Source organism: Dendrobates tinctorius, unplaced genomic scaffold (assembly GCF_039654945.1).
Source record: "Dendrobates tinctorius isolate UK_male_01 unplaced genomic scaffold, ASM3965494v1 ptg000032l, whole genome shotgun sequence".
In the NCBI taxonomy this organism is placed as follows: domain Eukaryota; kingdom Metazoa; phylum Chordata; class Amphibia; order Anura; family Dendrobatidae; genus Dendrobates; species Dendrobates tinctorius.
In genome coordinates, this window is record NW_027361700.1 from 12,926,366 (window position 1) to 12,951,686 (window position 25,321).

The 25,321-nt window shown below is 36.9% G+C and overlaps 1 protein-coding gene and 1 long non-coding RNA gene across 7 annotated transcripts in view; one reads left to right on the forward strand and one right to left on the reverse strand.

Moving 5' to 3' along the window:
* Positions 1-21,683, forward strand: part of HOXB3 (homeobox B3) — a 36,137-nt gene extending 14,454 nt beyond the window's left edge. For 2 of the 6 annotated variants that reach the window (XM_073572408.1, XM_073572410.1), the window contains 3 exons: positions 11,673-11,733; positions 17,640-18,181; positions 19,731-21,683. In XM_073572408.1, the coding sequence (XP_073428509.1) occupies positions 17,758-18,181; positions 19,731-20,476 (1,170 nt within the window). In that variant the 5' untranslated portion in view covers positions 11,673-11,733; positions 17,640-17,757 and the 3' untranslated portion in view covers positions 20,477-21,683. Of the gene's footprint in view, positions 1-3,461; positions 4,072-8,774; positions 10,519-11,556; positions 11,734-15,121; positions 15,690-17,639; positions 18,182-19,730 lie in introns of those variants that run through there. The other 4 variants (XM_073572412.1, XM_073572413.1, XM_073572411.1 and 1 more) reach the window with 4 other exon arrangements.
* Positions 21,684-21,847: 164 nt separating this feature from the next.
* Positions 21,848-25,274, reverse strand: LOC141086418 (uncharacterized). The gene is made up of 3 exons (XR_012231589.1): positions 24,798-25,274; positions 24,366-24,541; positions 21,848-22,747 (listed from the first exon to the last, which is right to left on the reverse strand). It is a non-coding gene; the product is annotated as an uncharacterized lncRNA (long non-coding RNA).
* Between the last annotated feature and the right edge of the window lie 47 nt (positions 25,275-25,321).

The window sequence follows — 25,321 nt, forward strand, 5'->3', positions numbered from 1 at the left end:
ATACATATACATATATTAATGTGCATGTGTAGAAATACTTTGCAGATAGATATATTCTACAAACACTACTACTATCAATATCATACTGTAATATACATATATATATGTGTGTGTATATATATATATATATATACACCCACTTAATAGGGGAGAGGAATGTGGAAAAGGAAGGAGCTATGGGTTCATCTGAAGGCCAAGCCAGCGTGATGAACAGGGAATGACCCAGGAAGCCCTGTGACCTTTGTGAGGCCGGACAGTGTGGGATCTAACATCTCCTGTAAGGCGCACGACTCCGATGTGAACTCAGGAATATCTCCAGAGCAGCGATCTGTTTCTATGTGAGTGTTGTATATGGCTGTCTGTATGACTTCTTCATATCTGGTCTCTGCCTTTTAGTCCCCCCTTAACCCTGTTTTCACAAATCCCACAATCCCACACTGTAGCCCTGTAGTGTGCACACTCTATGGTCCAGTTGTATTGTAAGTGTAGCATACAGTGGACATTTTGCAGGGGGTCTGGTTTGGCATTTGCATGGTGTATTCACTGGGGCAGAAAATAAGAAATGAGAAAACAGAATGTGGGGTTATTTCTCCATCCAGTTCAGTTTTTCTGTCAGTACCTTCACTTGTTGGTGTTATGTTTATTTCATATTTGTCCCATACTGGAGATGTAAATAATATTGTGAATGCATAAAATGCATCCATTGGTTGACTTTATTGACCTCGTTGGGTGGTTTTGGCCATTGGCTAATGGATCTATGCACAGAGCATAGAGAAGACCTGATAAAGCAGGGAAGCAGGCTTTGTCTACTTACTGACCTGAACCCTATTATGGAGCAAACAAAGGGAACTACATATGATCCCATAAGATGAGATGTGTGCACGAGGCCTTGTGAGGACTCACTAGTGATATTTACACCAACATCACATTGGATGTATGTAGTACTCCATTCATTGTTTAGACCCAGATGTTAACCATCCTTTGCACAGCATATTGCTTATTGTCATAGATTCCTTTTTGTAGGAACAGTAGAAAGCATGTGCTATCGAAAAGTTTAATGTGTGTATTGAACAAAACTGAACTCACATTGGATTAAGTCCTAAACAATAGGATATTGTACCCATAAATGTGGATATATTTATGTCTGGTCTCATAATTCTATATAAGAAGGTGCTGTTCATGTAGCCTGAGGCCTCTGGCATATGGCAGGGCTGAATGCAGTAGGCAATAAGGTGTGCTGGAGAATCTGGTTCAGGGCTATGGAGCAGGGTACTTGGACTTTTGTGTGCCACCCTATTGTACAGCCTGGAGTTACATGAAAGTCAATAATTATGTATAACAATACAATCACAACAATACTTTTGGGCCTTTTGGTGGAGTTACTTTTTTTCTCCATGTTTTGGGTACATTTTTTTCCAAAGTGCAGCATTCCCAAGGTATGATGGTTTTTTTTCTCTTCGTGCTTTTCTTATAAGCAAACAGCCGATAAAAAAAAACCGCAATTTGAAATGGAAAAAGAATGTCCAAAACGCAATGGAGAATACAGTATATTTATATATTGTATTTTTTATAGAAAAAATTAGAAATCAATAAGCAATATACATTAGTGAAGGAGCCCTAAAGTTGCTGTTTATGCGGTATTTTTTTTTTGTTGAAAATCCAGTGGGAGACTCATAATGACTGGTAAAAACTATGGAAATAATTATATACCTCTTCTACCTGTTGGAGTGGAAAAATGCATCCCAAATTGTGCTTGTGCGTTTACCGCATCTCCGTTGTGGAAGCGGAATCGCTTTATACAAATCGGTGCTGGATACCGCTGTGTGCACTGGCTCCATAAAAAGAACAAGACAACCGCATGCAAAGCCCAAAAGTGTGGAGTAGGGGAGGGGTATGCAGGAGGCCAAAGAGTGTCATACTATGGCTATATGGAACACAAAATGGGATGTATTGTGCACTGTATATTGGCAATCTGTTGTTCTTACTGTTTGTTATTTTAGTACTTCTAGTAGAGAATACTGTGATCGTCATAGTCACTTGCTAGGTAACTAAGATATTGATGCCAAATTCAGGTTCTGCATTGAATGGAATTTGTTCGGACCCCAAAATTCACTTTTGTACCCGTTAATTAACAGATATGTGTATGCATTTATAAGTAAATGTGTATTTTATGTACCTTTTTATTCTACTAATTTAGATGATGAATGAATCAATGAATTGAAATATTTTAGATTTAGATAGTTAGATAGACAGACAGACAGATGATAGATAGATAGATAGATAGATAGATAGATATGAGAGAGATAGATAGATAGATAGATAGATAGATAGATAGATAGATGCTTTTGTAAACATCTGTTTTAGGAGACATAAAGATTCCTGAATTTCATAGCACATATTAATATATTATAAAATATTCAGCAATTAATAATTGATTAAAAACAGCAACCTTTAAATATGCAGTGGTAGTCTGTTGGAACAGATAGACAGAATGAATTGCAGGGATCCTCCACCATTGTTCTGCAGTGAGGGCTGACACTCGGAGATTTCTCTCAGTCTGTGTCCTCAATGACAGATTTATGATACCCAATAAAACTGGCTTGTTTAAATTCCCTAAATCAATCTCTGCTCTCATTATATAAACTTTACCTTTTATCTGCCTATGCTTTGAAGCCCTCACCCAGATGTCTGGCTTTGTGGCTTTTTTTTCTTGCGTTTTTGGGTCAGTGTCCTCAAGAAAAGCAAATGTTTTATTTCATTACTGAGTATCAAGCTCTAAAATTTGTTTATGGGCATTTTATATTGCTTTATCTCTTATATTTAAACTCATTTCCTAGATTGACTATGTTTTATATACAGTACATACTAGATAGATGGTTGGCTGTGTGAATAGAGGATAGATATGAGATAGATAGATAGATAGATAGATAGATAGATAGATATGGGATAGATACATAGCTAGATATGGGATAGATGGATAGATAGATATGGGATAGATGACAGATATGACATAGATAGATAGATAGATAGATAGATAGATAGATAGATAGATATGGGATAGATACATAGATAGATATGGGATAGATAGATAGATAGATAGATAGATAGATAGATAGATAGATAGATATGGGATAGATGGATAGATAGATAGATAGATAGATATGGGATAGATACATAGATAGATATGGGATAGATAGATAGATAGATAGATAGATAGATAGATATGGGATAGATAGATAAATAGATATGAGATAGATAGATAGATATGGAATAGATAGAGAGATAGATAGATAGATATGAGATAGATAGATAGATAGATAGATATGGAATAGATAGAGAGATAGATAGATAGATAGATATGAGATAGATAGATAGATAGATAGATATGGAATAGATGGATAGATAGATAGATAGATAGATAGATAGATAGATAGATATGGGATAGATAGATATATATGGAATAGATAGAGAGATAGATAGATAGATAGATAGATATGGAATAGATAGATAGAGAGATAGATAGATAGATATGGGATAGATAGATATGGAATAGATAGAGAGATAGATAGATAGATAGATAGATAGATAGATAGATAGATAGATAGATAGATATGAGAGATAGATTGATAGATGGATAGACATATAATGTGAATAGGTAATATTGGTAATTTCTGTTACATTTTTGCACAGATTAGTTATACTGTGTATCAGAATTGTGCAGCACCAGGGAAACTGAGCTAATAATAATAATTATACATGGTTAATATATGGTTGCCCAGTTCTTAGCACAGAAGACCCCGATGTTTTTTTGTGGAAGGTCATAGTGGTCCTCTGTGTATGGTAGTGAGACCCCCCCTCCCCTATCCTGTCACGTGATTCATTAAATAATTAATGCAGAGGTTGCAGGATAGATATGTATTCGTCAGGAAAATCGCAGACATGGTCTCCTTGTGTCTGACGTGAAATCCAAGTGTCCTTATAGAACAGCCTATAGCAGCTGCCGAGCAGGAGAGCAGAGAGAGGCTGGCACAGAGCAAGTGGGATCACAGCCACACCGTGGGCTGGATCATTGTAAGTAGCGGGGATTCCCTCTGTCTGTCTGTGGCCATGGAAATTTATTGTGTCTTATTAATGTTATTGTCGTAAATGGTGACAAATCGCGATCTTCATTTCCTGCCATCCGTCCTGGCTCGCAGCTATGTGTGTTTATACCCACGGAGCCGATCACGCAGGGTTTTAAGGTTTATTCCCATCCAATGTCCTTGATTTATGACAATAGGGGTGTCAGCGCGGCGCATTGTGTGTTTGTGGGAGAGTTGGGATGTTTATGATGCTGTCCGCACTGAATCATTTCTCAGGATCAGCCTCTGATGAGAATCTCAGCTTTGCCTCCATTCCCTTACATTAGCACTTAAAGGGACATAGCTGGCCAGGGGTCTCACAAGTCTGCAGCCGTGGAGAAGGGGCCACGAGGAAAGTGTCCACGGACTCAACACACGGGAATAATAAGCAGCCCTGCATGGGTGGAGAGAACTGACCATAAAGAGGGCATCACAAGCACCAGCATGAAACCATACCCGTTCCCGACGTCTGTCACCGCCTGCTCTATGTGAACTGCCTCACCCCTCACAGGGAAATAGTGATCTGTAATGGACCAAAGCCAGGCAGCACTCACAGACAAAGCAAAGAAACACAGGCAGGCAGGGACATATATATATACACCTTCTACATAGGGAATCTACAATATCATATATATACTAGTAAAATTATCATTAACTTAGCAGCATCAAACATGGGGAGTTTCATGAGTTTGTTCAGCGTTTGACCAGAACAGAAAAACATCTAATCCCAATGTATCCTGGCTGCATAGGAAACATTAGCCGTCAGAATAAGGTGACTTCATAGCGATCAAGCAAGTCACCTAAAGATAAATAGTAACCATAGCTAAGGATTGCTCATGGTGAATTGACAAGTATTTTGGAGGAAAATAACCTTAATCATAAATAACTAATTATTTGATGGATTGTATGCATTTCTATTATATTTGGATTTTATTGTAACAGTCAACATTCCATTGAATGGTTGAGAAAGGAAGATTTTATTTAGGAAAGTGCAAAAATAACTACACATTGCAGTCAGGAGATTGTAAAATATGTAATTGTGTTTATAAAGTCAGATCTATATGCAATTATCTATATCTATCTATCTATCTATCTATCTTATTTATCCATCAATCATATATTTAACTATTTATCTCTTACATATCAAATGCAAATATATGGGGTAACTTATATGTGTGTCTACTAAGTATTACATATAACGATAATGATAGACCAGATGTAATTCGAATTCCCACTGTGGTACATCCAGAACTACATATAAGCTCCCTAGTTAATCATTTACCCTAATGTTTATAATGCACTGTAAACATTATACACCATATGCAATGTATACAGCCATACACATACAATATGGTTACCATTGCTATTGCCTTTGTGAGAAAATGTTAGACTCCTCCTCTAGACAATCATATGTACACTACATTTGCACGATTATATGTACACGTAACCAAAGCCAGTTATTTGATCAGAGGAGTAAAAAATATGCAATATATTTTATTGAATAAATAGAGGTTTTATGTTCCATTATTATTTTCCTTTTTGCAGTTGTTATTATTATTATTATTATTCTTGCATATCTAATATTGATAGTTCATACAGTAAGTCATATAGGGTGCAATAAATTATTATAATTATTATACTATTATTTATAGCATAGATTGATTCAAGAGGACAGCTATAATGGATTATAATGGGTGGAAATATGTTGATAATGACATATAAAAAAAAAGTAAGCAATGTTGGGGGTATAGGGAAAAAAAGAACTACACGCATGTAGAATATAGTCAATAAGTCATAACAAATAGTAGGAAATGTAAATATACATCATATTGACAGAATGGAAAGGGGAACAAATAAATGAACTGAGTAGTTCAAGACTTAAATGAGAGGAGTGGTATGTGGTTGTAATATAGACAGTGCTCAGTGCTGGAGTCATGGGTTTGTATAGCAGTAAGTGTGACATGGGGTGTGATTGTAGTGTGTACAGTTTTTGTATGATGGACATGGGGTGGTTATTGTGAATGTTTAGTGTATAAAGTATGCAATATCTGTTTTACTTCTGTTTTCTTGTTTGTTTTACTGTTGGACAGTTATTGTATAAGTTAAATTTGCATTTTTTTTTATCTTGCTCTATATTTTAGACTTTTTTTTAACTAATGTATATTTTTGTACAATCATGTAGCCATTTGGAATCGATAGAACCCGTTAAGGAATTGTTTCCACTACATTTTTCATTAATAAATATATCACACACAAAAAAAAGCAAACAAATATATAGCCAAAACAAGCCAAACCTGAATGCAGCCTTTCTGGTTTGTGTGTGTAGTAAGTTTTGTGTGGGGTATGCGTGCTTGAGGCGTATACCTTATGTATAACAGAATATTTTTTTTTCACCTCTTATTCACCTCAGCCTACGGTTTGATTTTCCGAATTATGGAACACTTGCTTGGCGGAAACAATACAATTTGAATATTTTCTTGTCTAACATATTGAGATGTACATTGTATGAAGGAACAGATAATACGTGTATCCTATCCTGAAAAGGGAGGTGATTTTTTTAGTTGCAAAAATATCATCTCTGGGATCTATGCGTGCGGCTTTTATATCATGGGCAACACAAGACAATGCTGGATCCGTCATCCAATGGAGGCAAATAGACCTCTTTGATGGTGTTTTTGGTATCAGCCAAGGTGACGGAATAAAGACAAATCTATTGTGTAGCGGATCCTGAGTGAACCTGGAAACTCCATTCCAAGACCCTGTTCACATTTGCATTGCGGATTCAGCTTTAAATTAAAACCACGATTCAGTACAAGATCCCTCAAATGAAGGACACCAATGGGGCCCAATGAGTTATGGCGAAGTCTATTGGGGCTTTGTGTGGTTTTTTTTCTACTGAATAACACAGTACAAAGATATATATTCTGCTACAAATACATCCTGGTTAAACCTGACAAACCACATTGACTTTCATTGGAACCTTTAGGGTTCCCTCTGAGCTCTGGTATTTTTAATAACAAGAATAGAAATGCACACTGCGCTTCTCAATGATACAGCCAGAGGCTGACAATATCTGAAAACAGATGTGAACTTTGTATGGTATGTATGTATATATTATATACATATATATATATATATATATATATATATATATATATATATATATATTATCTGGTAGCAGGTTAAAAATAAACAACAAAACACTAAACTGCCCTATTCTGGCTGAGAGAGAGAGCTATACAAACAAAAGGGAAGATAATCCATAACCCCAGTGTAAACATATTTCTAGGCATGCTCATACTGGATTTATTGGGGCATAGCTTTTAATGGGACTAACTGCTGCCACAATGATTTACTTTACATAATATTGCAATAATCAAAACAAATGTATCTGGTAATATGAGAGAAACCTAACCGTATATTCTTCAAATTGTGTGAATCTTTGTATATGAGGTTTTTTTTTTTTCATGTCACTATATGTGGGTGGTTTTTCCCTTGTGGGGTATGTGTGTTTGCATGTCTGCACATTTGTGTGAAGTGCATACAAGTATATGTGTTTTTATTTTCTCAAGGAGCCATGTGGTTCTTACATTTGTGAAGCCTGGGGCAAATTCAAAGAATCTGTTTGGTATAGTGAGGCAGCAAACACTTAGATCAGACAGCTTTACATTTTTTCTGCCTCACTATATAAGGCCTCTTTCACACATCAGTATTTTTGATCAGTATTTCATCAGTATTTGTATGCCAAAACCAGGAATGTCTCCAAAATAAGGAACAGGAGTCAGTCTTTCAATTATATATTTTTCTCGGTAAGTTCCATTCCTGGCTTTGGCATACAAACACTGATGCAAAATACTGACCAAATACTGACGTGTGAATGAGCCTTAAGACCTAGGAAAATGAGCCGAATGTATCTCATTGGCTTCTCCTGGTTATTAGGTCTCCTGCATTGTTACTCTCCATTCAAAGTTTACACCAGCTATGAGATGGTTTATTAGTGTTATATCACAAAAAATCCCTAGAGCACAACTTTAGCAAATCTGACTCACTTTATGAACATCTTTAGCCACACACTATTTTGTAAAAGTGTCCAGTGAGGTGCAAGAGTATTTAAAACCCTATTGAATGTGGCACAAGGCAGGTGCATCAGTCTTGGCAGACAGAAATCTGGAACATTTTACTTAGTAAGTCTGCCCCTCACCACAGCCTTTTGATGTTACCATTCCAGCACCTATGTTATATTTGTCACTTGGTGCCTTCACCTCCTTCCAGCTTTTGGCAAAAGTACAAACGGACAAACGAACGGATATAGAACAGCATAGTGCCAATGTGTGGACAAGAGCAGTTCCTGGTTAATCTTTGATTTACAAGTGTCAAACACAATAGGCCTCCCTTGCTCCAAGAAGAATAGAAACCGACCACTTTCCTTTTAATTTTTTTTTTCTTTCTCTCCTTATTTCTTTCTTTCCTTCCTTCCATACATCAATCTATGGCCAACTGTTCTAATATAATAAATACAATACTACAATATGCCTTAGTTTATATGTAATAAAACACCTGCACTTGAACATGTGTATATATATATATATATATTACATGAAATACATTTAGAACATTCATTTAATTTTATGTTATCTATTGGGTAATAGCTTAAGTCCATTATCAATATTATTTTAAATGATCTCAGATATCTAACGAATTATCTAAACATTTTTTTCTGAGGCACAAATGATTTAAAGCATAGAATATAGTCTACTATGTTTTCACAAGGTGAAGAATCTTATATTTTCTTAAGCCTCCAATAACTCGACATAAAATTGTAAGTTTACAGAAGCTATTTTTTCCCACCCTGTTCTCTGATTTCCTGAGGCAAATCAGTGCACATGTGTACGAAAATATCACCATACAGCAGGAACATGAAACCGAAGCTTGATATTTTCGTAGAAAATTGTCTTCCATTAAATTTCCCTTGCCTCTGAATTATTCTCTTTGCCTCCAGCTAAGTGGAATATTTTTACCAAGCGGTTCATCTGCTCAGGAATGAAATCTGAGACAAACCACAAGGTCCTCGGTGACCTTAATGTAATTGATTTTATCATAAATCATCAAGTTGATGAAGAAACAAAGTTTTCATTGAAGTAAATTGATATTAATGGAGGATTTTTTTTTGTAGGAAATTTAAACTACCTTTGTTATTGTTCGGTACAGGGTGAATATGTAGTTTTCTGCTAAGGACATTGCAGCCCGGTAGCTATAAATAATTTCCATGAATGGATTTAGGCTCATAATTTCGTTTTAGGTATTTGATAAAGCTTCAGATTTTAGATTGTGTGTTATCCACTAGTTACAATGATGATGTGTGAAAACGTGTGCTGGTTCTAGTGAGGCTTCAATAATGATCTCCACATAATGGGAAGCCAGAAATTTAAAGTCAATACTTGTCACTTTTAGGAGTTCCTAACTAGCCAAGGCTGTGACCTATGAGTTAGAGAGCTTCCAAAGAGGAACCATAACAATAAGAACATAGATGCTCTGTTAAAAATTAACAACCACAAAGTCTTCTACTCTGGTTAAAAATTAACCTCCAAAATCTAGAAGAGAAGGAAAGACCTTGTAGAGAGGACTCTGCCAGAACATTCTTAAAACACTTCAGTTACAATTGATTGAAGATGATGTGTAACTTTTTGAAGGAAATAAAACGGCATGATGAAAAGAAAAAAACAGTTCAAAGGTTCCTGAAAATATTTAGGTAAATTTTAAATGACAAAACATGAATGTCTTGTTCACTTTTTCTCTGAATTCTCGCCCCTGTCTTGAAGCCACCCTAGCCTAGAGGACACAGTAATCATTATTGGTCATCAACATCCCTGGTGGAAGTGAGTGGGATACAGCCAGAATCTGCTCTTGGCTGGGTTAATATGGAACGTGGGTGTGAGCCAAACCCACCTCCCTTTAGACCCTCCAGCAAAGTACAGAGTCAGGTTATCACTTTAGAGCAAAGGACTCCAAGCTTCCAGTAGATGCAGAGCTTTGAAGAGTAGATCCTTATGGAAGCTGGAATTTTATCTGCATTCCTTGGTCGAGATAAGCGCACTGGAGTTTTCACCCACCTCAAGACATTGTCCTGGTCCTGGAGATGAAAGGAAAAAGGCAACATTTCGGCCACAGGGAAAGAACACCCATAAAACTTCTGGCACTCTGATGCTTTACAACCCTGGTCCAATTTTCTGGCCGACGCTGCAGAAATCTGGGACCTGCACTTGATCAATGAGCCACCAATCTCAGGCCACCAGCAATGAGGCCTGTGCAGGAGAGGTGACCTTACAGGGAGGTTGGGAGAGGCCCTAAGAGCAACTTGCAAACTTCAATCATTGTCTGTAACGCTCAGCCAGTGAAGGTGAGTAAATGCACACATCTAGGTATAGTTTTATGATTGTAATAGCTGCCTGCTACAGTATTAGTGTTCTGTTGTCAGATATTGAGGAATTATAGGTATACAAGGTGCTTAATTGGAAGATTTTTGTACATTCGTATAATCTCCTCCTAGGCTCTGGAATTTGCTCGTTTTTTTTTTTTCTTCATAAGTAATAACTTCCCCCCTGTAATCTAGCAGGGAAATGAATAATTAACTGGTCGTGATGTGTTCTGTAGCCTAGTGCCAAGGCCACGTGTAATAAAGAATATATAGCCACCAGCCCACCATGCTTTACTGTGCGGAGGTCACAGTGATTTGTGAGGGTTTTACGCACGGTATAAATGTGCGCTAATAATGTTTAAATCCCAGTAACTCACAGGCTGAAGAAACATTATAGATGGGATTTGGTATATATCACACCAGTCACAGGGAACCACGTGCCTGCCACAGTGAATATACACCATTGTACAGAATATATTACATCTAGCACCTCTATGCACTATGGGCTTATTGGAATTAGCGTCTGATAGAGCCACTTAAGCCCATAGACTATTAGGCCTCAGATTCCTCTCCTACATCTATCTATCTATCTATCTATCTATCCATCCATCTCATATCTATCTATCTATCTATCTATCTATCTATCTATCTATCTATCCATCTCATATCTATCTATCTATCCCATATTTATCTATCTATCTATCTATCTATCTATCTATCTATCTATCTATCTATCTATCTCTATCTATCTATCTATCCATCCATCTCATATCTATCTATCTATCTATCTATCCCATAGCTATCTATCTATCTATCTATCTATCTATCTATCTATCTATCTATCTATCTATCTATCTATCTATCCTGCTCAAAAAATAAAGGGAACACTAAACAATACATTGTATTGTTTAGTGTTACCTTTATTGTTTTTTGAGCAGTATATATATATATATATATATATATATATATATAGTATAATAAAGGGGAAATATAATGTGTTTTACTCAATGATATTGGGGGCAGGATTGACTGTTGTTTAATATGCAGCATATACAATAATATGAACTGATACGAATAATAAAACTGGTCAATGGGATTTCTTGAGACTTAATAACTTTATGTCTCTGATTCCACAGGAATCTGCCCCTGTTCATTACTTTTGAAGTTTCATATTTATTGGACACGACTGTTAATCTGGTAAGTCCAATGCTTTGGTAATTGATATTATATTGATTTATGTGGCTATAAAAATACTATATAGGTCGTGTGAATAAACTGATTGAAATAGCTAAACAATTTGAGAAAGTTGATTTAATACAATAATGGAAACACAGAAAATGTAGGACTTCAATTATCTTTTATACCTGATAGGCCAATGAGAGCTAGGAAAACCCCACACAGGATTGTACATGACAAATTCTTTGTCAATGATAGCCACTTCCACTTGACAATCATTATGGGACTAAGTCACTCAAGTGTCAAATACTTTACACTTATGAGGTGTCAGTAACTACTGTCACATGAGTGGATAATAAGCTGCAGCAGGCCACACTTCTCCATCTGTTCAACGTTTTACTTTTCAAGATGTATATAGGATGTACTTGATGTATGTTACACACCTTTATGGACACTTGGAAGTGCTTTGTGTATTCTACAAAGTGCTATCAAATACATAAATACAGTCATGTGACATTCATGACCATGCTTATATATAATATCACTGATGTATATAGTAGAGTGTCAAATACTGCCACAATATAGGAAAGGATAATGGATGAGATAGATAGATAGATAGATAGATAGATAGATAGATAGATAGATACAGTAGATAGATCAAAGTGTATGTACAGCACCATAAGTAAAGTTACTCATAGTAACCAATCAGATTTCAGTTCTTATTTTTTTCCCAGTACTTATAGAAAGGTTAAAAAGACTTGACCAGATGTCATAGGTAGCATCACAATTTTTTATATTTTTCTTTAAACTCACCAATAGTGCTTAGGAGTATACATTACTTGGGATGTGATATATAGTATAGATTATATTTATATATATTTATCCAACGGTGACACGTCTACTGTACATGCTAAAGCTTGTATGGTCTACTTTGCAACATAAAATATACATCATTTTGTCATGGCCCTCATTAACTGCATACTTTGAAATATGATCTTATTTTGGCATGTGAGCAGTGTTTGTCAGTCTTGTATTTTCTTTTTCTTTACATGATGACATGTAGCAGACCACATGCAGTTCACAATGGAAAATACTACACAGTTCATCTATCTATCTATCTATCTATCTATCTATCTATCTATCTATCTATCTATCTATCTATCCATTTAACAGCTACTTACAAATGGGTGCCAGGCCTCCAAGAAAATGTCCAATTTATTTAATAATATAAGTCATATAGAAGTCATAGATATTGGATATACAGATACATAGATACATAGATAGCTAGATAGCTAGATATGAGATAGATAGATATGGGATAGATAGATAGATAGATAGATAGATAGATAGATAGATAGATAGATAGATATGGGATATACAGATAGATAGATAGATAGATAGATAGATAGATAGATAGATAGATAGATAGATAGAAGTCATATAGAAGTCAGCACTCCAAACAAAACAAAATTCATATGGAAAAAAAAATAATTTATTAGGCCCAACTGGCAACGTTTGGGTTCATAGAACCTTTCTCAAGGGCTTAAGAAAGGTTCTATGAATGGAAACATTGCCATTTGTGCTCAATAAGGTAATTTTTTTTTCCATTTGAATTTTGTTTTGTTTGGAGTGCTGATTTCTATATGACTTCTATCTATCTATCTATCTATCTATCCCATCTCTATCCAGTGTCAGACTGGGGTGCCAAGGGTTCACCATTAACATTGGCTTTGGGGGCCCCCTTTTCACCTGCATACAAATATTACACTACCCTCGTTCACAAATTTACCCTTTTCTCTATATAATAATAATAATAACCTGGGTAGTTTGGTTAATGAGTGATCAGATTATTTTTTCTGTACAGAGTTAATCAAGTGAATTATGCCAAGCACTGCCCATACAGTTGGACTGGGGCCTCAGATCTGCACAGGGGCCCACCGGGGGATTCCCCTGTTACCCTATGGGCCAGCCCAAGCCTCTATCTATCCTCTATCTATCTATCTATCTATCTATCTATCTATCTATCTATCCTCTATCTATCCCATATCTATCTATCTATCTATCCCATATCTATCTATCTATCTGTCTGTCCCATATCTATCTATCTATCTATCTATCTATCTACCTATCCCATATCTATCTATCTATCTATCCTCTATCTATCTATCTATCTATCTATCTATCTATCTATCTATCTCATATCTATCTATCCCATATCTATCTATCTATCTATCTATCCCATATCTATCTGTCTATGTATCTATCCCATATCTATCTATCTATCTATGTATCTATCTATCTATCTATCCCATATCTATCGGTCTATCCCATATCTATCTATCTATCTATCTATCTATCTATCTATCTCATATTAAGCTATCCCATATCTATCTATCTATCTATCTATCCTCTATCTATCTATCTATCTATCTCATATCTATCTATCCCATATCTATCTATCTATCTATCCCATATCTATCTATCTATCTCATATCTATCTATCTCATATCTATCTATCTATCCCATATCTATCTGTCTATGTATCTATCCCATATCTATCTATCTATCTATCTATGTATCTATCTATCTATCTATCTATCCCATATCTATCGGTCTATCCCATATCTATCTATCTATCTATCTATCTCATATTAAGCTATCCCATATCTATCTATCTATCTCATATATATCTATCCCATATCTATCTATCTCATATCTATCTACCTCATATCTATCTATCTATCTCATATCTATCTATCTATCTCTATATCTATCTATCCATATCTATCTATCCTATATCTATCTATCTATTTATGTCTATCTATCTTTATATCAATTTATCTATCTAACATCTATCATTTGAAATAAGTAAAGCATGGCCTCCATATGCCCAGTGTTGGAATGTATTTGCTGAACATAGTGATGTTAATTCTAAATGAACAACTATATATCAAAGGGAACTGAAGGAAGCTCCTTTTACATGTAAAGTACCCTTGGTGCTTTAAGTGATATAGCACAGCAGGAAAACAAACGGGGACCCTCTGAGCCAGGCCAGGTGGTGCACACACCTCTGCTGTCACACAGACTCCTCCACACTTAGTTCCTTACTGTCCTGTGGCAATGAAAGGGTTAGGCTCGAGGAAGCGCTGCATGAAGCTAACCGAGCTCTCCAGGAAGCACTACAACTACAAGGAGTCCTTCCCCCTCTCCTGTATGTATTTCTGTGTGTTGATCTGTATTTTCCCTAATGGCTGACCCCTCCTCACTAGGCCAGGCATTGCTACCGAGAGACTCCGGATGCAAAGAAATATTCCATAACATTGTGTGATGGGTGAATGTGTCACAATAATATTCATCATTAACTTAGTTCTATATTATACCCCAGGGGAGGGGCATGACACTGTAGATTAACTCTTTCAGTGCCCTTTTCACCTCCTCAGTAGTGCTGGGTAATGCATTGCGTGCCCCAGTGGAGCTGAAGGGGTTAATCTGCCATGGCTGTGAAAACAACTGGATGAAAAAAAAAAAAGGAGACCAGATTGTAAGGGGCATCGTAGGTGAGTTCAAATGGGCCATTAGCATAGCCTGGCACCTAATTGAGAAGGGAAAGCTCCAAGACTAGGCCTCTGTCCACCACGTCTGTCATTAGCATAATCCCTCCGTGGTGACGCCGTGTTCCAGCATTAACAGCCGATGGCTTGTGGTGTAAAAAGCAAATGGGGAGTTTTGGTGTAATGATCTGGTCGCCTGATTGCTGGCACCTCGGAGGATCGTGGCTGGGGAGCTGGGGCCATTGTTAGCAGCAGGGCGGTGTAGGGGGCAGCCTGAAGCGCCAGCCTGTCCATTGCCAGCCCGGAGCTTCTCCAGGAGCCTCTCTCCCCCTGGCCGGGTCCTCAGGCTTCTCGCCGGCGGCTGCTGCTGGAAGGGGAGCTCCATGATGATGTCTGCTAGTGGTCTGCTCTTCACAGTCTGCTAAGGTAAGCTGGACCCAAATGGTCTCTCCGTGAATGGCGGAGTCTGTGTCCCAGTGATTTATGACCAGATGACTGCCATCGCGGTTCAAGAAGAGTTCACAGCTGCCTTTAGCGCCCTCCGCTCGCACACTTTCCCTTTCTCAGCGCCCTCCGCTCGCACACTTTCCCTTTCTCAGCGCCCTCCGCTCGCACACTTTCCCTTTCTCTTAGCTCCTCATTACTCCTCTGTTTACTGCAATCTGTTTATGTGGATGATCGAAATGTTCTGTAGCGATCCAGGAGCTGGAATTCCGTCCTAGGGGCTTGTGGCCAGACAGCAAGGTGTGCTCAGCCTGCGCCCATTGTCTCGGTCACCCTCCGGTACTGGCACTTGGTTTCCTCTTATTGCATTTCGGCTACTTTATACATTCAGACAATGCAGCGTTCTACACGAATAAGAAGACCTGTGTGTGTTTGCTTGTGTGTCTACTATGGGTGTACATGTACAAAAACAGACAAAATAGCATTCGGTATATCTCAAGTCCTTGTAACCTTCTGTTCATAATTTGCATCTTGCCTGTCGATGAGCATGTTGTGTACAAATAAAAAAAAAAACAACGAATATATATATATATATATATATATATATATATATATACACATAGAATTACATACAATTGTTTTCTAAAGTGCCTCAAAGATGGGGGAGCAGTGTCAGCTAATTGGAACAGCATAGCATTTAATATTTATTATTCAGGTAGAGGAGTTTTTCTTGAACAATTCCTTGGAGTAAATAATTAGGATTCCGACAAAGATAAATGAGCGACATTTGTGACGTGTGGAGAGATGAGGAGCAAGAGCTGCCCAGACCCAGAGAGTAGACCTCTCTCCCTGACTCTCTTACTAGCTGACATTATTAGAGGATTCGAAACGTTTTATTATCTCACACAAAACAGCTCATGTGGTCCCAATATTTAGTGCTGTACAATAACAAGGCCTCCTGCGACAGAGCAGGCAGCCTGGAGATGTTGATTGTTTATGATAATATCTATATCTATATATATATATACCCATATATAAAATATACACACATTTCACTTTTTTTGTCAGATTTCATACAATATAAGTGTGCCAATCGTTATTTCATGTCTGCCACATGCTTTTTTTTTTAAATAAATAATCTGTATCTTACGTTTGTGGGTATACTGTTTTGTGAACCTTTCGTGTTTAGTATTAGTTCTATATTAAATGAATTATTATTATTTTATCTTTTTTTTTGTTTGAATATTTCTTTACTATTTTTGTATATTTAGAAATAAACCTTGCAATCCAGAAAATGCAGCTTAAACGTTTGGCACACAAAGAGGGATCCAGTTGTTGTTTTTTTTCCTCTTTTTTTCTCTTGTGTGCTGGTGAGGAATAATAGGAATTGTGGAGCTGTTTGAGGTCTCGGGTGACCCTCATACATCATAGCACCGGGCTCAGGACAGCAGCTATTATCCTGGACTCTTGTGCTATAGATGAACGCTCCGGGCGCACCGAGCTTTGCGAGTTTTTCTGGTTTATAAAGAGTCTTATTTGGCAAACTGAAAACGAAAGATAAAAAGACAAGGAGAGTTTAAATATTTATTATGCAGGATTTAAATGTGTGTCCCCTAGGTAAGCCCCGGCATTGTGGAGTGGAAGGTTTATTTTAATCTCTGAAATATATATTTTTATGGGGAAATAACACTCTTTCCTCTTCTTTAACATTCTAAATAATGTGATTCGTGCCAGTAATAGGAATCTTTGATATATATGGAGGATATATCTGGGCGTGATGTACATTGTGGTTAATAACTAAAGTGTCGATAATGTCACGAATCACCCAATAAATAACTAGACTAATTCTATCTTTATGGTATAAATGTTTCTGTGTTTATGGGACGTGATCTGCAGCCTTTATAAATCTCCATTGTGTGTTCTTTCTTGCAGGTTGCCTTCCCCAAACACAAAGGCTCTCAGTGCCAGGTGATCGCGGGGTGCCAATGTTCTTCTGTAAGGGTGGGGACACCCTCCGAGTAGGTGACAACACGTTTCGGGGATCCAGGAGATGCAGAAAACATCCTACTATGACAACCCCACTGTCTTTGGAGGCTACTCGTACCAGGCAGGCGCTCTGGGCTATGAAGGGCCACAGCAAGCTTTTGCGACTTCTTCTCACCTCGACAATGATTTCCAGCGTTCATCTTGTTCATTACAATCTTTGGGACACAATGGTCCATTGGCAAAAGCTAAAAACATAAACGGGAGCTGTATGCGCCCCAGCCTGGCATCTGAGCACCACCAGGCCTCTGCTCTCTCCCCCCAGCCAGACCCCAGTGCAGCCCCCAGTAACAGCAGCAGCGCCCAGCCTGGAGCCAAGCCCTCATCGGTGAAAACACACGTCCCTTCCAATACCACCAGCAAACAGATCTTTCCATGGATGAAAGAATCCAGGCAAAACTCCAAGCAAAAATCCAGCCCCCCTGCCACAGGTACTAAAGCTACCATTCACACGTTGCGTCAGTGTGCTCTGTCTCTATTGACTGGGCAGATCAGGGATATATATTTGGGCCTGGTAGTAGCCATTTTGTTTCAGGGTGACACTTCCTAATAGTTTTCAATATGTTTAGTAGCTAGAAGGTTTTTTTTTTTTAATATTTGTTTTCTATGATCTCATTTCAAGTATCTCTGAGACTATTAATCTCTACAAATAAGGAGTTTTTACACATTTCAATGACCTTTAAGTGATATTACACCTTGTTTCATGGTTATTAACTACCTCCATCTCATACTAGAACAGGTAATCACGTGTTGAAAATTATTTACTATGAACTTTTGTTTACAAATACGTATTTTTATTCTTATTTAATAATAATACAAGTACATTACCACCAATAATAATTATATACAGAATAATTATAATACAATTACATTACCACTAATAATAATGAGATAAATAATAATTAAAATAATACAAGTACACTACAACTGCTAATAATATAAATATTAATAATACAAGTACATTATTAGTAATATTACCACAAACCACTACTAGTAATAATAATAATAATAATAATAATAATAATATTATTATTATTATAAAATATAAGTACACTGCTACTGCTATTACTACTACTACTACTAATAATAATAATAATAATATAATAATAATATAAGTACACTACTATTTCTATTACTACTACTGCTAATAATAATAATAATAATAATAGCACACTACTACTGCTATTACTGCTATTACTACTACTTATAATTAAAATAATAATACTACCACCACTACTACTGCTACCACTATTAATAATAATAATAATAATAATATTATAATAATAGTATAAGTGCACTACTACTGCTATTACTACTACTACTACTTCTACTACTTCTACTACCACTACTACTACTAATAATAATATAAGTACACTGCTATTACTACTACTACTACTAATAATAATGAAAATAATAATACTACCACTACTACTGCTACCACTATTAATAATAGTAATAATAATATAATAGTATAATAGTATAAGTGCACTACTACTGCTATTACTACTACTACTACTACTACTACTACTACTTCTACTACTACTAATAATAATAATATAAGTACACTGCTACTGCTATTACTACTACTACTACTACTAATAATGAAAATAATAATACTGCCACTACTACGGCTACCACTATTAATAATAGTAATAATAATATCCCACAGATGGGCACCTCTGTATTGTACAACTAATTAGCATATGGACAATGACATGAAATTCTGCTGCCAGGTACCTGTGTTGTTAGCTATCTGTGAAGATAGAATAATTGACTAATAGATACAGGTCATAATGCATCTGCCTCCACTGCCAGATGAAATCTCCATGCAGCAGGGCAGCTTTGGGGGGCAGAGCTCTTAATAAATGCCAGGCTTATGAAGTGCAGACTAATGTGGGAAGGCCAGCATGTTGGAGAATTTATTATGGAATAATGCTTTCAATTTGGGAGTGTAGTAATTCTGTTTTCTCTCATTTGAAGCTGCGGAGAGCTGCGGTGGTGACAGGAGCCCCCCGGGGTCCTCTGCCTCCAAGAGAGCTCGCACGGCCTACACCAGCGCCCAGCTGGTGGAGCTGGAGAAGGAGTTCCACTTTAATCGCTACCTGTGCAGACCCCGGAGGGTGGAGATGGCCAATCTGCTGAATCTGAGCGAGAGGCAAATCAAGATCTGGTTCCAGAACCGCAGAATGAAATATAAAAAGGATCAAAAGGTAAAGGGGATGTCCTCATCCTCTGGAGGACCTTCCCCAACCAGCAGCCCACCTCTGAGCATGCAGGCCTCTGCAGGCTTCCTGGGATCCATGCACTCCATGACTGCAAATTATGAGGCACCGTCCCCACCCCCCTTTAATAACAAACCCCACCAGAATGCCTACTACCAGACCCCAGCAAAAGGCTGTCCTTCCCAGCAGAAGTACGGAACCTCGGCTCCAGAGTATGACCACCATGGTTTACAGGGAAATGGAGCCAGCTATGTCTCTCCCAGTCTGCAAGGAAGCCCAGTGTATGTTGGGGGGAACTATGTGGATTCTGTGCCAGCACAAGGCCCTTCTATGTATGGTCTGAACCACCTTGCACACCAGCCCAATAACTTGGACTATAGTGGCGCCCCTTCCATGCCAACCAGCCAGCATCATGCACCTTGTGAACCCCACCCAACTTACACAGAGCTGTCATCACATCATCAGGGAAGGATCCAGGAAGCCCCTAAACTCACCCATTTGTGATCACATAAGGAAGAAGCGTTTAACCTGCAGGGGGCGCTGCCGAGGGATCAGCAAGAAGCATTTGTGTTGATCTGTTATTGCATTTTTTTTTAAATATTTTTTTACATTCTGGATATTACAGGATTCTAATATGTGCTGTAACTTAACCTCAGTATCATCAATACAAGTGCTTCTGAAGGCCATGCTTTTGCTTGTTCGGGACTTATACTCTATGGAATAAAATTGGCCAACATTAGTGGCTTTTGTTATTCCATCCTACTAGTTGTCTGCTAGTAGTTTATGAGAAAAACCCTAAAAAAAATCCACCTGATCAGCAATAGGCTTGGACGTGTATTGAGATCTGGGACAGATATTGGTTGTGAACACAATGTATGCCCTTAGCTGATCACATGTGTATTGTTCTGTAAATGCAAGTAACAGGAGGTATATTGCTTTGTAGTGGTAGGAACCTAGGCCTTAAGATCAAAAGAACAATGTACTCTCTAGATCATTGATTTTTTTGTGTCAGTTCTCTGTTAAACTATATGGGTTCCAAAAAAAGTACAATAATTGTAGGTCTTTCTTGAAGACCCCAAAAAATAATCCTCTGGTCTTATCGTGAATACAGGGTAAATAGTATGCTATACTATACTAGAAATTCTAGAAGATGTCTGCTCATCAATCTCAGCACAGTGACTTCTGCTCAGTGTTTGCTCAGCTATCTGGGTGGACATCTTTCTTGCACTTCGAGTTTACAAGGGTGAGAGCAGCTCATTCAGACCTGGAAACTGCCAGGCTTGTGTGACCATGCGGAATATTTATTAATGCTGCTTATGGAATCCGTTTAAATAATTATTATTTTTTTCTCTCTCATTTTTGTATTATTTATCCAGCATATTATCGTATTTATGAAATTTAAGAAGGAAAATGTACTTTTTGTATTTTCTTGTTCTAAGGGTTGTGTTTCCGTCATTGTAAAATATTGCCTATTTAATTCTAGTATTTTAGAGAGTTGTTAGTTTGTTTTCTTGTACTAATGGGTAATGTAACTACTCCTACTGGAGGCATGGGAAGACTTATCCAGCTGTTATTGTCTAGCCATGAATAGGGGGCTGCACAAAACCCTCTGGAGAGCTCTTTGTTCCTTGTAGGTCATTTTATTTGCAAAAAAAATATGTCTGTCCTAAAAAAAAAAAATCCTGGAATAAACTTTGTGTTATAAAATCTGCTTCATGTGTTAGTTCAGTTGGGGACAGTTACCAGACAGGCTGCTGGGGCTTGTATATGTGTGAATTTAGGAATGCCAATATTTGCCCTTAACTCTTCTGCTGCCAGTGTGGAATCGACACAGTATGAGATTTTACTGAATGCAAAAAAAAGAGAAGGCGTATGAAAAGAACAGAAACATGTTTTCTGCTGCACAGGAATATAACCATGCTTCTCTACATAGATAAGATAGTACAAAGATACAGAATGATAGTGAAGGTGGCAGGTGTACATGGACACAAAACTACAAACACTAAGAATAATGGAGCTGGAAATACTGGAAAGACATTAAAAGTTATTTAACTCTACTAATATGCAGGTCTGGGCAATATTAATGTTATGCATGTTTCATGCAGGCAGTCATGGTGCTTGAATAATAATAATAATAAATATGTATGCATATATATATATTAATAATTATCAAGTGAAAATACATATCCTGTAATAAAATCTCTATTCAGTCTAGCAATCAGGAAGGATACAGTAAGGGTTAATTAACATGATACAAAGAACCGAAGGATGTAATAACTGAAAGCTAATTTGCAGAACAATAACAGAGATTATTGCATGACATAAAGGAGAAAAAGTGAGAGTGAGAGCCTCAGGTATTGAGATAAGATTACAGGAACAGGTGAGGAATAGGCCAGTGAGGGGGACATATGGGATATAGAAGGGAAAAACGTTCACACTTCAAATCAATGCAGAAGATGTGCAGAATAAAACATAGCACCCTTTAATATGCAGAGTTAAATGCAAAAAAATACATCAGGCGTGTAACAACGTCTTGCTGTGTCCTTGGATCATCTCCATTGTCGCACAGGGTGCGGATCTCTCCCTGGCTAGCAGAGATATTCTGCCTGTTCTTGCTTCAGTCCTCATTATATCGGTGTCAGATGTAATCCTCCAGCAGTACAGACACGCAGCAGTCTGTACATTAGATTACACAGAAGACATTGGAAAAGGCCAGAATGTATCAGGACTCCTTCCCTGGGAGCAGACTGTACAATGGATGGGCGCCATGTTTAGCTGCAAGGAAAATGGCGATTCCATGAGGATGAGAGAGAGCAGAGGAAAGGCTTTGTGCTCACACTGTCTCACAGTCCTAGCAAACCTGCAATAACAGCATTCACAGCACAGCAAAGGCAATTACACACAGATGGCATGCAATTTAATATGGAAAGGCAACTGGAACATATCATATTCTTCCATGCAATATCTATCTATCTATCCATCCCATATCTATCTATATATCTATTTATCCTTCTATTATCTATCTATCTATCTATCTATCTCATATCTATCTATCTATCTATCTATCTATCTATCTATCTATCTATCTATCTATCTATCCCATATCTATCTATCTATCTATCCCATATCTATCTATCTATCTATCTATCTATCTATCTATCTATCTATCTATCTATTTATCCTTCTATTATCTATCTATCTATTTATCTATCCCATATCTATCTATCTATTTCATATCTATCTATTTATCCCATATCTATCTATCTATCTATCTATCTATCTATCTATCTATCTATTTATCCCATATCTATCTATCTATATATCTATTTATCCTTCTATTATCTATATATCTATCTATCTACCTATCTATCTCATATCTATCTATCTATCTATCTATCCCATATCTATCTATCCCATATCTATCTATCTATCTATCTATCCCATATCTATCTATCTATCTATCTATTATCTATCTATCCCATATCTATCTATTTATCCCATATCTATCTATCTATCTATCTATCCCATATCTATCTATCTATCTATATATCCCATATCTATCTATCTATCTATCCCATATCTATCTATCTATCTATCTATCTATTATCTATCTAGCTATCTCATCTATCTATTTATCCCATATCTATCTATCTATTTAACCTTCTATTATCTATCTATCTAATCTATCTATTTATCCCATATCATATATATATATATCTTTCTATCTATCCCATATCTATCTATCTATCTATTTATTTATCCTTCTATTATCTATCTATCTATCTATCTATCTCATATCTATCTATTTATCTATCCCATATCTATCTATCTATCTCATATCTATCTATTTATCCCATATCTATCTATCTATCTATCTATCTATCCATTTATCCTTCTATTATCTATCAATCTATATATGTCATATCTATTTATCCCATATCATATATATATATATATATATATATATATATATATCTTTCTATCTATCCCATATCTATCTATCTATCTATCTATCTATCTATCTATCTATCTATCTATTTATCCCATATCTATCTATCTATCTATCTATCTATCTATCTATCTATCTATCTCATATCTATTATCTATCTATCTATCTATCTATATTTCTATTATCTATGTATCTCATATCTATCTATCTATTTATCCCATATCATATCTATCTATTTAGCATAAGAATGCACCTGCATGCAATAAATACAGTTAGACATTTGCATTACTTTACATTTTTTTCTATCTACCAAAAATTAATGTTATATACATATATATATATATATACATATATATATATACACATATATATACATATATATAGTCACTTATTTTCGAAGGCAGTGGGCATGTAAATTTTTTCTAACCGAAACGATATTCTTACCTTAGCTCCAGATGGACAGTCTTAACAACATTTAGAGCATATGTGTCCATGCCCTAACCCCATCCCCCCTTCTAAAAAAAAAGCAAGTGTTTTCCACTGAGTCCTGTTGTGATATAAAATTAGCATGGCTGCATGGTCCACATGGAAGCATTCCATTCTGCTTTCCATTCTCTGATCTGAAATATAAAAAGGGGAAATATTATTATACAGTATATAAAAAAGTCAAACAAGATGGAGAAAGAAATCAGTCCCTCTGTGCTGGCAACTGAAGGCTCCTCTTGTTATGGCCACCTCATCCTCACTGAGGTTTGCCAGGATTGTTCTAGCCTTACACCCACCACCCACACAGATTTTTGCAGTAACAAAAGTTTCCATGCTTTGTGCCGAAAATCCAGCTCGGAGCCAGAGCTGCTGGGAGCCTCAGACACTCACAAATATTTCGCTGAGATTTTCAGCCTTTTTGGGGGTCTGGTTCCTCAGTTTCTGGCTGATGAGATTTTTGCCTGGGTTCTCTGAACGTTTCCCATGTCCGTAGTAAGAAAAGGAGGCATTCTTGGCTGACACTGGCCCCTCACACCAGAGATTGATCACCCTTCTCAGGAATCTGGAGCTCTCCATTCTCCTGATTAGGGATTACTCCTCAGACTCACAGAGTGTTTCTCACTTGTCTTGGCTCTTTCTTTCCCATTACACACACACAGTTAGGAGCAATATATAGCTTCTTCTCTGGTGTCTGGGTGATTTTTTTCTTAATCCTGATGATGATGGGGACACTGTTTCCTCTCCCTGGTTGCCAGCTGGCTCCATTCCTGATGCCTTTCCTTAATGTTATTCTGCAAACACTTCCATACTTTCCCCCTGATGATACATATAGCGCAAATAATAAATGCAGGATACATACAGCAGATTTGGGAACCCCCCACACATTTATAGGAATTAATTCACAGTGATAATGC